This window comes from Capricornis sumatraensis, chromosome 5 (assembly GCF_032405125.1).
Source record: "Capricornis sumatraensis isolate serow.1 chromosome 5, serow.2, whole genome shotgun sequence".
Taxonomy (NCBI): domain Eukaryota; kingdom Metazoa; phylum Chordata; class Mammalia; order Artiodactyla; family Bovidae; genus Capricornis; species Capricornis sumatraensis.
In genome coordinates this window covers 31138285-31153140 of record NC_091073.1, presented here as the reverse complement: position 1 = coordinate 31153140, position 14856 = coordinate 31138285, and the positions used below count along the sequence as shown (strand labels likewise).

The 14856-nt window shown below is 36.2% G+C and overlaps 1 protein-coding gene across 3 annotated transcripts in view; it reads left to right on the top strand.

The window, feature by feature from the left end:
• The window catches only part of SNX13 (sorting nexin 13), a 93097-nt gene that overhangs the window by 9033 nt on the left and 69208 nt on the right, over window positions 1-14856 (top strand). For 2 of the 3 annotated variants that reach the window (XM_068972342.1, XM_068972341.1), the window contains exons 3-5: window positions 11142-11263; window positions 11383-11484; window positions 12882-12970. In XM_068972342.1, the coding sequence (XP_068828443.1) occupies window positions 11142-11263; window positions 11383-11484; window positions 12882-12970 (313 nt within the window). Of the gene's footprint in view, window positions 1-3490; window positions 3553-11141; window positions 11264-11382; window positions 11485-12881; window positions 12971-14856 lie in introns of all 3 variants that reach the window. The other variant, XM_068972340.1, reaches the window with a different exon arrangement.

The following is a 14856-nucleotide window of genomic DNA, read 5'->3' as shown; positions in this document are numbered from 1 at the left end:
GTCCATCGAGTCCGTGATACCATCCAGCCATCTCATCCTCTGTCGTCCCCTTCTCCTCCTGCCCTCAATCCCTCCCAGCATCAGAGTCTTTTCCAATGAGTCAACTCTTCGCATGAGGTGGCCAAGTACTGGAGTTTCAGCTTTAGCGTCATTCCTTCCAGAGAACACCCAGGACCGATCTCCTTCAGAATGGACTGGTTGGATCTTGCAGTCCAAGGGACTCTCAAGAGTCTTCTCCAACACCACAGTTCAAAAGCATCAATTCTTCGGTGCTCAGCCTCCTTCACAGTCCAACTCTCACATCCATACATGACCACAGGAAAAACCATAGCCTTGACTAGATGGACCTTAGTTGGCAAAGTCATGTCTCTGCTTTTGAATATGCTATCTAGGTTGGTCATAACTTTTCTTCCAAGGAGTAAGCGTCTTTTTTCTCTTACTGTTTGCTATTCTCACATATTTACAGATTTTAACACACCTAAAATCATACAGTGTACAACTTCTTTGTATACTTCTTAGTAATTAAGAAGTATTATTCAAGAAATAGGAAAAATATTGGAATAAAACTCATACAAAGAAGTTGCACACTGGTTTTAGGTGTGTTAAAATTTGTAAATGTGTGATCATAGCAAACAGTAAGAGAAAAAAATAGTAATATATTAACAGTGATCTTTGGATTGTGGATATATGGCTAATTTATGTCTGATATAGAAAAATCTAAAGAAAGAAATGACATTTTACAAAATAGGCATGCATTATTCTTGTAGCCCAAGACAGGAACATTTGGTGCTCAGCACTAAAAAAAAATATATCTAGGATGACTTTTTTCAACTAAATTTTTTTTCCTGTTTTTTATATTATTATGAGCACATAAATAAAAGAATCCTTTTTTCAGCTATATATGACATGTTTTGTACAGACAGCCATTGTATCCTTACTTCCTTGGGAAGTTATCTTGAAGTTAGTGCTTAAATATGCTTGTTTTTGTACATAATGGGGTAGTCAATACTCAATAGATTATTGTTAACTGAGTTTCCATTTATGACTTCTTGGTAATTTTTTTCCCACAGAATTTAATGTATTTCACTGTTGGGTCTACGAATGTTTCATTTATCAGATAAATTTTACTGAAAACCATGTTTATTAAAATACTTAATAACATGAATTTAATTTTTAGTGCTTAACATTATACTTACGATGCACACTTAGCCCCAGGTTGTTATTATTATTATTTTTTTTCATGTAGCTTAAGGCTTCCAGCTCTGTGTTTTTTATACTCAACCTCTAAAATAGGTGAGTGTGCTGTATGTGTGTTCTTCTAATTTTTTCTTTATATTTGGAGATTGAAGGTCTTTAGAACTTCTGCATTGTTGACCTCTTTGAAGCATTGGTGCCAAAGATGTAGAACTGGATGGATTTCTTATGTGGAGCTGTAGTTCACTGAGTACCATTTCCATACTATGGCTATATAAAACTGCAGGCCCAGATTTCTCTCCATTTCTATCAATTTGTTTATAACTTTTATGAGTCAGAAGATTTCGTGTAGTTCAAGGTGTAGCAGATAAACTGAATTGAAACTCAGGAATCCTGTTTTTGTTTTAACAAAACTTTTATCTCAGTAACTAATCTGGAATAAGTAATTTACGTTTTTGGTTTGTGGTAATTCTTTCAGATCTCTTTCAGTTCTGAAATACTGAGATTCCCTGATTGGTTATTACTAATCTTGATCTGTTTGCCTTCACTCATATCTCCTCTTCAAAACACTCACATTCTCTATCACACCCCACATTTTGAATACCATTTGGAGAGTTATTTTTTTAGATTTAATTTACTTTGGGATTAAAGTACTTCTCTGGTCTGCTGTTTTACTGGTAGTATATCTTAAAGTAGGATGATGATAAACTATATTTAAACCTTTTATTACATTTCTGCATGGTCAGAAAGGATGCAAGACTCCAAACATTTAAGATATTTGCTAGACCAATCTTTTCCCTATAGTTAAGCAGTTTTGTGTCCATGAAACTTAACAGTTTTTTGCTTGATTATCCAAACTACTGCTTTTCTCTATAGAATACTAAAACAATAAATTTGTAGTTTTGTAAGTCTGCTACTTCAAGTTCCCACCATGGTTGATTTTAAGCTGTGAACATAAAGTCACTGCATGTGGGGTTGGGAGAGAGATGTGCTCATTTGGCTCTCCCCCTGCAGCACATGGGGCTTCCCAGGTGGAGCTAGAGGTAAAGAGCCCACCTGCGAATGCAGGAGGTGCCAGAGACATGGATTCGGTCCCTAGGTCAGGAAAGATCCCCTAGGGAAGCGAATCCCATGTGCAGAAGAGCCTGGCGCGCTACAGTCCATAGGATAGCAAAGAGTCGGACTTGACTGAAGCGACTTAGCTTGCATGCATGCTGCAGCCCGCAGGGGGAGGAAGTGCAGCTGAGGGAAGGGCGCAGACTAATCAGGAACCATAAACTAGTGAAACTTGTGTCCGCATGATTGCTAATTGAGCTCCTGTGAAAGAGTGATGCTCCATGTATTTTTGAGGATTATGGTAGAGTGTTCATAAGTTTAATATAAATTTAGGAATGTTGTGAAAAAATCAGTTTAATTATTTTATACTCAGTCCTTATAACAATTCTTGAAGTAGTTTTTAAAAGGGAAGCAAAGATGCTCTAGGGAAGTGGTTATAGTAACTGAAATATTTATGAGCAAATTGAGACTGGAAGAAGGGAAAGTCTTTAAATGGATTTAGAAGCAAGTTTACAATTCTTTGCTTTTAAAATATTGCTCAAATTCGATTTTAGGCTGAAGCTTTTGATGCTAACAAAGTACTCCCTCAAGGACTCTTAAGGATGGAAACATGTAAAAGTTTATGTATTTTAAAGAGTATATATCCTTTATATCCTTTATGATAGTGAATTCAGAGGGGGTTAACTGTCTGATTCAGTGACTCAAGGAAGGAATTTTTTTCTTTTACAGATAGGTCACTCACTTTTGGCAAAAGATGGCTGTGAGTCAGGTGATCATAAAATCTAGTGGAATAGAACTTCTCAAAATGTCTTCAGAGATGCTTGTCAAAATCTACCCAGTAAAATTAGGAATTTTGCTAGTGATTTAAAAAAAAAAATGTCTGATATTTCTTTAGAAGGTAAAAGATCTCATGTAGGAGATTAATACATATTATTGTATTTTATGCAGTTGGTTATTATATTGCCCTTATAGATTAATATATATATTTTAAAGCCTTTATATGTGATAACTGTGTATGAGTTTTGATATATATTCACACATATACAAACATGAATACTATACAGTGTATATACTATGCAATATACTGTGTCATTCTTAATGTTTTAAAATAATATCTTAGTAATCATTCCTGTGAAAAAATAATATAGCATCAGGAATGAAACATTTATCATAGGATTGTTTCTGTGGGAAGATCAGCTGACTGTTTTCATTTTGACGTGAAGGACCTTTTCTAGGACAGTGTTCTGCCAAGTGTGTGAAGACTGCCTCTGCTGCCCAGCAGTCACCCACTTCTTTAGTTAGGCAGGTCTACATGATGACTACATGACCAACTTCCCATATCCTTACTTTCCCTGCTAAATGGTACTCATTCATCAATCAGGTACTCATTCATCAATCATAGTACTCATTCATCAAGATTTTTTAAATTCATCTTTTAAATTCATGGCATAGCACTTCTGCACTTAATTCACTCATGACATAGCACTTAACTTCTGCTTATTTTTGTGTGTGTGAGTATTGTAAAAAAATTGTAAACTCTTTTTGGAATGGTACGAGTTCTGTACTACTGTAGTAGAAGTTCTCTTTAGTTAGCCAGTCCATTCACTTTGTGCGACATACTGACTCATGCCCGTAGCATTAAAGCTAGGCTGATAGACTACTTTCTTGTACTTCTGCCCATTTCTGTTCCCACTTTCTGAGATTTAAACTTATCAAAAATCACTTGTATTAATAGATTCTTGGGCAAAGAAAGTTTCATATAATAGGTCTGTGGTGTGAGCTGAACATGGATGAGCAAGACAATTGACTCTGTTAAAAAAGGAAGTTGTACCCTGGTTATACTTTTTATTATAATCATATAATTTAATTTACTCCTACCTATTTTGAAGAAATATGAGTATGACGGGGCATGCCTGTGAAAATGAGGTCACTTGCTTTGGAATTTACTCAGAACAAGTTGCTAAATAGATTGCAGTTGAATTAGGTGTGCAAAAGACAACTACAAAATACTGGTGAAAAGCCTTGAAAGACTCTTACTCTGCGTTCAGATTTGTTAACAAATGTCCTTAGTTGTTATGTCATTTAAAAGAAACTGGAAACCATAACTTCTTCAGTGTGAGAATGATTTATTCAAGACAAAGGCTACATTAATAACACTTAGCAAAATGTTAATCAAAAGGTCTTGTCTTACATCAAGTGATTTATATGATTGAAGTTACAATGACATACATTCATGATTCCCTCTTTTGATCAGATATTTTATTTACCCATTATCACTTTTCCATGTACTGTGTTCCTGTGTGCCTGCGTATGTGTGTCTTGTATTTGGGTAATCATAGATTCTTAAAGAGAAAAACCGTGGGATGTGATATGACTTGCTGAATTTCACAACTACTGAAATAGTGTGTCTTTTACTTGAATCAAGGGCATGTATGCCAGTCCAGGCCTCTTTATAGAAGTCTTTAATTGATTTTGATGTGTGTTTTGTATTCCTGAAGATATGCTGTATACTGCTTAGAATAGATGGAACCAGTGAAGCAATTTTGTAATCTCAGTCTCAGCCCCATATTTGGGACATTCATTGCCTTTTTTAGGCTTTAGCATTAAGTATCTTTAGGTTTTAGAGAGGGAAAAAGAGCTTCTCAATCAATGTGTGTCCTATTTCAGAACTTTAAGGAGTAAGGAAGAAGCTATTCTAGGTGGTTCATGTGGCCTTTCTCCAGGCACCTGTTAACAGTGCTCTGACCCTGAAAGAGAAATCAATAAATCAGTATGTATTGAGTGCCTCCAGTGTTTAACATATTATTTAGCCATTGGGAACAACACTGTGAATAAAAAAAACAGTGGAATAAAACAGATGAAATCCCTGACTTACCTCAGCAATTGAATTATTTAACTGCAGATTCTAAGTGCTGTAGAACTAAGCACTGTAAGCAGAGATCTCTAGACCTGGTGTGAAGGAGTACAGCACAGGGTGGCGGTCAGTGCAGGGTGCTGTATGTGGAGCCAGCATTTTAGATAAACTCGAAAGTATACGTGGGAATTGTCAGGGGAATGTGGAGGAGAGAAAGTAAATTTGTAGGGAGTAGACAGGGTGAGCAAACTTGGCAGAGGAAATAGTCTGTCCAGAGGCACTGAGATAAGAACAGAACCAAAGAGGAAGGAAGAGAGCGAAACAGACAATGAGGAAGTAAGCAGGGACCCAGATATGCATGATCAGGGAGTCATTAAAGTATTTTTAAAGCTCTTGTTTTGTATTATCATATTTGTATTTTTAAAAAGATCACTCTGGCTGCTCTGTGGAAAACAGAATGAAGGGAGAGACAAGAAAGGACGTGGGAGACCAATTAAAAGGCCAGGAATAAGATGCTGGTATTAGAGGTGAAGATAAGGCATGCCTAATATATATTCAGAGAGGTACACTTAATAGTTTGACTGTTGCTTTTGTTCTTTGAGACTTCATTTCTTATTTGCATTCCTAGTTAACCATTATAATTCATGCAATCATTCTATCAAGATATATAAGCTACCGGAACCTACTGTAAATTTTATTTTTGGGGGGTAGGGTTGAATATATTCCTTATTCTCTTGGTCATATAGGAAGTATGCTCTCATTTTTAAATTCAAGAAATGAAAGCTTCTAAGTAGTAATAAAATGAAAGTGTAGATAATAGGATTCATTGTATAATAATCTAGATGTTTTTACTAGAAGACATGTGGGGAAATATTTTAAACAGAATGAAAAAGAGCCTTGACTGAAGTCATGATTTAAAAATAATAGTATCAAGAACTCAAATAGAAAGCTATTTGTAGATCAATAGAAGGAAATGTGGCTATTAAATAAATTGAATGATTTTTAAATTTATGTTTATATTGTACTTGCTATATATTAGTCATATACCATAATTTTAGGAAGTACTTCACTGTCAACAAAATGTTTTCAAATTATAAGATAAATACTACTAGAAATCATTAGTAGATATTTTCCTAATTTATAAGTGGACAGTCATGTATTACTATTCTTCTTATCTTCCTTACCTAGAATAATTCCTTTGAATTGAGATTTACATTAAATTTGGATGTAGTCAGTGAAAATGAGTCAAGCAGAGGGAAAATAATTACCTTGGACAGGGAACACTATTCTGCTTCCTGTTTTCCTCACCTCAGTATATTTGTATATTGAAAGTAGAAATCTGCATTTAATAATTAAAATAATTTTTTATATTTACATTATTAACTTCCAGTCATGTTAAATATTACTTTTACATCCTTTTATATCTTCTTCAGATGTTTCATTTACATCTTCTAAGATGTATTGAGATAGGTTTTAGAATGCCTTCTAAAATTAATGAATTTATTTTGTTTGAAATTCAGTAAATTCTATAACAGCACTATACCTGAAACAGAACACATACAATTTGAAAGATTCTGCTTCTAAATTTGTGAAAATGAACCTTTTATGGATTAAATGAATTTATGGTCTATACCAAGTAAATTTTGTCCTTATACAAATTTTCAAGATTGGATGATTTTGTACAAATATTCATGTAAGGATTTTTTGAAAGATGCTTACACAGATAGTGCTTTTTGCTTTAAAATAAGAAACAAAGATTCTAGAGACTTCTAAGTCTAAGTATTTACGTTTTATGTTGAGAATGAATATTGCTATTTAGTGTATTCTTATATACGTGGCTAATATAGTCTAATGATACCCCCTCTGCAAATCTGAGAGCTCAGGTTACCTTTATTTTTATTAAGTTGACTTCTATTTCATGTACTTACAATTTACTTTCCATGTGTATAATAGATTATAATTGCACATTAAAAAGTATATTAATGTTAATAATTTGTTTTTATTTGAAAGCAGCCATCTGTGATATTCCTCAGTGCTGTTACCACATTTATAAGATTTTTCTCCAAAAATAGTAATCAAATTAACTTCAGTTCAGTTCAGTCGCTCAGTCGTGTCCGACTCTTTGCGACCCCATGAATCGCAGCACACTAGGCCTCCCTGTCCATCACCAACTCCCGGAGTTCACTCAAACTCGTGTCCATCGAGTCGGTGATGCCATCCAGCCATCTCATCCTCTGTCATCCCCTTCTCTTCCTGCCCCCAATCCCTCCCAGCATCAGAGTCTTTTCCAATGAGTCAGCTCTTCGCATGAGGTGGCGAAAGTACTGGAGTTTCAGCTTTAGCATCATTCCTTCCAAAGAAATCCCAGGGCTCATCTCCTTCAGAATGGACTAGTTGGATCTCCTTGCAGTCCAAGGGACCCTCAAGAATCTTCTCCAACACCACAGTTCAAAGGCATCAATTCTTTGGTGCTCAGCCTTCTTCACAGTCCAACTCTCACATCCATACATGACCACAGGAAAAACCATAGCCTTGACTAGACGGACCTTAGTCGGCAGAGTAATGTCTCTGCTTTTGAATATGCTATCTAGGTTGGTCATAACTTTTCTTCCAAGGAGTAAGCGTCTTTTAATTTCATGGCTGCAATCACCATGTGCAGTGATTTTGGAGCCCCAAAAAATAAAGTCTGACACTGTTTCTACTGTTTCCCCATCTATTTCCCATGAAGTGATGGGACCAGCTGCCATGATCTTTGTTTTCTGAATGTTGAGCTTTAAGCCAACTTTTTCACTCTCCTCTTTCTCTTTCATCAAGAGGCTTTTTAGCTCCTCTGCCATAAGAGTGGTGTCATCTGCATATCTGAGGTTGTTGATATTTCTCCCGGCAGTCTTGATCCCAGGTTGTGTTTCTTCCAGTCCAGGGTTTCTCATAATGTACTCTGCATATAAGTTAAATAAGCAGGGTGACAATATACAGCCTTGACGTACTCCTTTTCCTATTTGGAACCAGTCTGTTGTTCCATGTCCAGTTCTAACTGTTGCTTCTTGACCTGCATACAGATTTCTCAAGAGGCAGGTCAGGTGGTCTGGTATTCCCATTTCTCTAAGAATTTTCCACAGTTTACTGTGATCCACACAGTCAAAGGCTTTGGCATAGTCAATCAAGCAGAAATAGATGTTTTTCTGGAACTCTCTTGCTTTTTCCATGATCCAGCGGATGTTGGCCATTTGATCTCTGATTCCTCTGCCTTTTCTAAAACCAGCTTGAACATCAGGAAGTTCACAGTCCACATGTTGTTGAAGCCTGGCTTGGAGAACTTTGAGCATTACTTTACTAGCATGTGAGATGAGTGCAATTGTGCGGCAGTTTGAGCATTCTTTGGCATTGCCTTTCTTTGGGATTGGAATGAAAACTGACCTTTTCCAGTCCTGTGGCCACTGCTGAGTTTTCCAAACTTGCTGGCATATTGAGTGCAGCACTTTCACAGCATCATCGTTTAGGATTTGAAACAGCTCAACTGGAATTCCATCACCTCCACTAGCTTTGTTCATAGTGATGCCTTCCAAGGCCCACTTGACTTCACATTCCAGGATGTCTGGCTCTAGATGAGTGATCACACCATCGTGATTATCTGGGTCGTGAAGATCTTTTTTGTACAGTTCTTCTGTGTATTCTTGCCACCTCTTCTTAATGTCTTATGCTTCTGTTAGGTCCATACCATTTTTGTCCTTTATCGACCCCATCTTTGCATGAAATGTTCCCTTGGTGTCTCTAATTTTCTTCAAGAGATCTCTAGTCTTTCCCAGTCTGTTGTTTTCCTCTATTTCTTTGCATTGATCGCTGAAGAAGGCTTTCTTATCTCTTCTTGCTATTCTTTGGGACTCTGCATTCAGATGCTTATATCTTTCCTTTTCTCCTTTGCTTTTTGCCTCTCTTCTTTTCACAGCTATTATTAAGGCCTCCCCAGACAGCCATTTTGCTTTTTTGCATTTCTTTTCCATGGGGATGGTCTTGATCCCTGTCTCCTGTACAATGTCATAAATCTCCGTCCATAGTTCATCAGGCACTCTATCTATCAGATCTAGGCCCTTAAATCTATTTCTCGCTTCCACTGTATGATCATAAGGGATTTGATTTAGGTCATACCTGAATGGTCTAGCGGTTTTCCCTACTTTCTTCAATTTAAGTCTGAATTTGGCAATAAGGAGTTCATGATCTGAGCCACAGTCAGCTCCCGGTCTTATTTTTGTTGACTGTATAGAGCTTCTCCATCTTTGGCTCAAAGAATATAATCAATCTGATTTCAGTGTTGACCATCTGGTGATGTCCATGTGTAGAGTCTTGTGTTGTTGGAAGAGGGTGTTTGCTATGACCAGTGCATGTTCTTGGCAAAACTCTGTTAGCCTTTGCCCTGCTTCATTCTGCATTCCAAGGCCAAATTTGCCTGTTACTCCAGGTGTTTCTTGACTTCCTACTTTTGCATTCCAGTCCCCTATAATGAAAAGGACATCTTTTGGGGTGTTAGTTCTATAAGGTCTTGTACGTCTTCATAGAACCGTTCAACTTCAGCTTCTTCAGCATTACTGGTTGAGGCATAGACGTGGATTATGGTGATATTGAATGGTGTACCTTGGAAACGAACAGAGATCATTCTGTCATTTTTGAGATTGCATCCAAGTACTGCATTTTGGACTCTCTTGTTGACCATGATGGCTACTCCATTTCTTCTAAGGCGTTCCTGCCCGCAGTAGTAGATATAATGGTCATCTGAGTTAAATTCACCCATTCCAGTACATTTTAGTTTCCTGATTCCTAGAATGTCGACGTTCACTCTTGCCATCTCTTGTTTGACCACTTCCAGTTTGCCTTGATTCATGGACCTGACATTGCAGGTTCCTATGCAGTATTGCTCTTTACAGCATCGGACTTTGTTTCTATCACCAGTCACATCCACAGCTGGGTATTATTTTTGCTTTGGCTCCATCCCTTCATTCTTTCTGGAGTTATTTCTCCACTGATCTCCAGTAGCATATTGGGCACCTACTGACCTGGGAAGTTCCTCGTTCAGTATCCTATCATTTTGTCTTTTCATACTGTTCATGGGGTTCTCAAGGCAAGAATACTGAAGTGGCTTGCCATTCCCTTCTCCAGTGAACCACATTCTGTCAGACCTCTCCACCATGTATACTTTTTTTTTTTCTCCTTTATTGCTCAGGATCTTTATGAATAGACTCTTTGCCTTCTATTTGGTATGTTCCTAAAGGGATGAATTAATTGTAGTGTTAATATAAAGAAAACAGCATTGAAAAAAATGCTTGTTTAAAAATATCACTTAATCAAAAGAGATGTGTAATCTGTTTTGTATTTACCTATTGTATTTGTTATGTTTCACTGGTGTGCTAGATTAGCAGTGTTTGTTGAAGTCTTCTTTTATAATATTACTAGGTAGCTTAATAAAAGTAGTTACCACCTTTTTCAGGGGTAAGTGTGGTATTTTATACATTATTCTTTAAACCATTTCCAAGTGACTATAGTTATTTTGAATAGTTGAGTTTTTAAGTTTTATATATGCAAACAGAAACCAATCAAGCTCACACCAAAGGTATTTGGTTCAAAACTTGGACTGTATAACTAAATGGAATAATGTGGAGAATTCAGAAAGGGTTCAGAAAGAATGAAAAATCCCAAGTGCTCTTTTAAAAACAAGGAAAAGCATTCTCAGTTTTTAGTGTGTTGTTATGTCTGGGATGAGAAATTGCCTGTTGTCTTTCCTTTTTTTTTTTATTTTAAGCACTTAGTACTTTTAAGCTTCAACACATAAAATACTTCAAAGAATACTGTTCAAGAGTTTAAATAGATTTGATAAACTATGGGTCTTTTGTAAATGAATGCTAAGATGTAATACTAATTAAATGGACAAAATCTCAGTACAAATAAATTCAGCCTGTGATGATCATGTTGTTTTTCAATAGTCATTGAATAAATTTATTTTTTTATTTAAAAAAGTCATCCTTTTATGTAATGTGTTTGTCATAAGGTCTAAAGAAATAGACTGGCAGCCTTATTTTACTACACGCCTTGTAGATGATTTTGGCACACACCTACGAGTATTCAGAAAGGCCCAACAAAAGATAACAGAGAAAGATGATCAAGTGAAAGGTAATAATATCTTTATCCCCTTTGATAATTAGGATTTTATTTTATTTTTCCCTTTGATAATTAGGATTTTAAAATCTGTTTTTATTATTCTCTAATCTTACTGTTCCTTTTCTGTCCAGGTACAGCAGAAGATCTTGTAGATACCTTCTTTGAAGTTGAAGTTGAAATGGAGAAGGATGTTTGCCGTGACCTAGTGTGCACTTCTCCCAAAGATGAAGAAGGTTTTCTTTTTCATTTAACTTTTTGAGCATATTAACTGTTCACATTAGTAGAGTCAAGTTAGCAGAACCATTTAACAAATACCAGGGTAAAATCTAAGAGTAAAGTTATTCTTACAGGACAGGAAGCTTAGTAAAAACACTACTGCTCATTTTATCTTTTAACTCTTAAAAGTAAATTTCCAGATTCTTTTTTCTTTTAAAGAGAGCCTTTTCAATTAAAGAGAACTTCTTTTGTTGTCTTTTAAAATATAGCAAACACAAACATTTTATCCTTATGAATTTACTTTTTTTGATCTGTAGTAATTTTATCTTCATCTTGAGTTTACTATTTCTAATTCAAGAGTACGCCTATTATTGTAAATATTTTCTAAGGGGATGATGATAATGTTTCAAATGAAATGTATAGAGTTGGATTGACTTTTCTTTTTGAGAGGTTAGACTAGATAAATTTTAGCTGAGGATGTTGTCTTTTCCTAGTTTTACAATATCCGAGTCTGTGCTACTTGGCATATTGTTTTGATCATCAGTTATATAATTACCTTCCCAGGAAGTGTCAGCATATGAACAAGTCAGAAAAGCATTGCTAGTTGTGGAAATTGTTTTCTTAGATTTTTAAAATGTGCTCAGCTTTTCTATTTCTTTGCCTTCTTTTCTGTTCTTTTCCTTTTTTCTTCTTTCCTTTTTATGTTTATTATGCAGTTCAGATTTTAATTGCTACTGCTTTAGCATTAATATGAAATAACTAAATATAAGAAATAGTTAGAATGATGTATAGTGCTTTTATGTAAATCAAGCCCTCTTCAATCAGTAAACTAGAAGAGCATGTTCTTTTTCTTATTACCTGCCAAGTTAGTGGAGGTTTTTTCTTGAAAAAGAATTGTAAGTATATTTTTAAATGTGCAGATAACTTTAGTATGTAGAGATGTGTGGTAGAAGAGTAGAATACTTGGTGCAACTGAAACTTTTGGGGAAAAACACTTTTGTAATTGAAGTTTCTCAACAACTCAAGATGTAGGGTTCAGTTCAGTTTGGTTGCTCAGTCGTGTCCGACTCTTTGCGACTCCATGAATCGCAGCATGCCAGGCCTCCCTGTCCATCACCAGCTCCCAGAGTTTACTCAGACTCATGTCCATTGAGTTGGTGATGCCATCCAGCCATCTCATAGATATAGGGTAGAACTGGGCAAAATAAAAAAGTGTGTATTACTTTGATTAATGAATATTTGCTATTTGGAGAATAACAAAGATTTTTATTGAGTACTGATTAATTACTAAGATAATAAGCTTGTATAATCAGCAAACTGCTTAATCCTGCCACTTTATTTGTGTTTTATATCAAGAGTAGGTGGAGATTTTGTATTTTCCATTGTTATAGCTCCCTTTTTTTTTTTTTCCTAGGATTCCTAAGGGATTTGTGTGAGGTCTTATTATATTTATTGCTACCTCCTGGAGATTTCCAGAACAAGATCATGCGATACTTTGTCAGGGTAAGCTTAAACGCGTAACAAATACATGGCTGTAAAGAAACTTAAGTAGTAATTACCAAATTTTTAGTCCCAGGACCCTGTTACACACTTAAAAATTATTAAGGACCGCAATAGCTTCTGTTTATGTGGGCTTTGTCTGTCAATATTTATTGTATTGTAAATATTAAAACTAAGGAATTTTGGAACACAGAAATACACAAGCATATTCCATTAACTATCCTGCTCCATTCTGAAAATACCACTGTTTGCTTTCCTTTCCCTATACCCCTGAGGTTCCTGGACAACACCTCAGTTCCTAAACTGTGCTTTTTTGCTTATTATTATTTAAGCAGTATCAATTTAGCAGTATCCTGATAGCTGTCTAACTTGAGTTCAGTGCATTTTCAGGTAGGGTAATAATACCATGAAATGAATAGAAAATGCTTGATTTTGATGGGAAGAGTTTGATAGATTATATACATTGAAGACTTGGGCTGGTCATTATCAACATCTGGCATGTCTGTGTCTGGATTCACATCTGCCACTGAAGGAAGATACTGTTAATCAGTCATCATATTCATTCATGCTGATTATTTGGAGCAATCTTTGCCTGCCTGATACTCTGCTTAACTTTTAAATAGGCAAGTTGTGCCTTCTTGCTCATCCATCCCTGTGGCTTTAAACACCATCCAAATGCTAATAACTTTCAAATCTATATCTTTCCCTTCTGAACTGTCCACCAGCTGCCTACTAAAATCACTATTTCATTGATGCACAGCCCTTTTAAACTTTGCATGCACAAGATGGAAGTCTTACTCTTGCCTCCAAATCCTGTTTATAAGTTTTTTCTTCATCCCCGTAATGACCACCCAGCAAATGTTTTAAATCTTAAGTCCTTTTAAAAGGCTTACAATAAGACTGTGGGTGAGTGGCTTTGTTTAACCTCTCTGGCCTTCATTCCATGCCATCACTGTATTCCAACCACACAGGCTTTTCCAAAGTGCCATTTCTCTCCACTATAGGATTATCTCATACTCTTTTTTTTCATCTGCTTAGAATGATTTGCCTTATTCTCCTGGCTAAATTACATTTGTCCCTCATATCTCACTTCCTCAGAAATAACTCCTTCTCTAAAAGCTCCCTCATAATTCCCTATTAGTATAGATAGGTACTGTATTCCTTCTTGACATTTACCATATTTTAACATGAAAGTTTGATTGTTGGGTTAACTTGCTTGATGCCTCTTTCCCCTAATGGAATCCCAAGCCCTAGAGGACAGGGGCCATTTCTTCATTTCTGTATTCTGTATCACTGTATACTTACTGATTTTCACAGTGCCTGCCACATAGCATACACCAATCAGATAATCAGTTTTAATGCATAGTTCAGTTGAGTTCAGTCGTTCAGTCGTGTGTGACTCTTTGCGACCCCATGGACTGTAGCACACCAGGCCTCCCTGTCCATCACCAACTACTGAGGTTTACTCAGACTCATGTCCATTGAGTCGGTGATGTCATCCAGCCATCTTATCCTCTGTTGTCCCCTTCTCCTTCTCTTTCAGTCTTTTCCAACATCATGGTCTTTTCTAATGAGTCAGTTCTTCGCATGAGGTGGCCAAAAGATTGGAGTTTCAGCTTCAGGATCTGTCCTTCCAATGAATATTCAGGACTGATTTCCTTTAGGATGGACTGGTTGGATCTCCTTGCAGTCCAAGGGACTCTCAGGAGTCTTCTCCAACACCACAGTTCAAAAGCATCAATTCTTTGGCGCTCAGCTTTCTTCACAGTCCAACTCTCACATCCATACATGACTACTGGAAAAACCATAGTTTTGACTAGATGGACCTTTGTTGGCAAAGTAATGTTTCTGCTTTTTACTATGCTGTCTATGTTGGTCATAACTTTTCT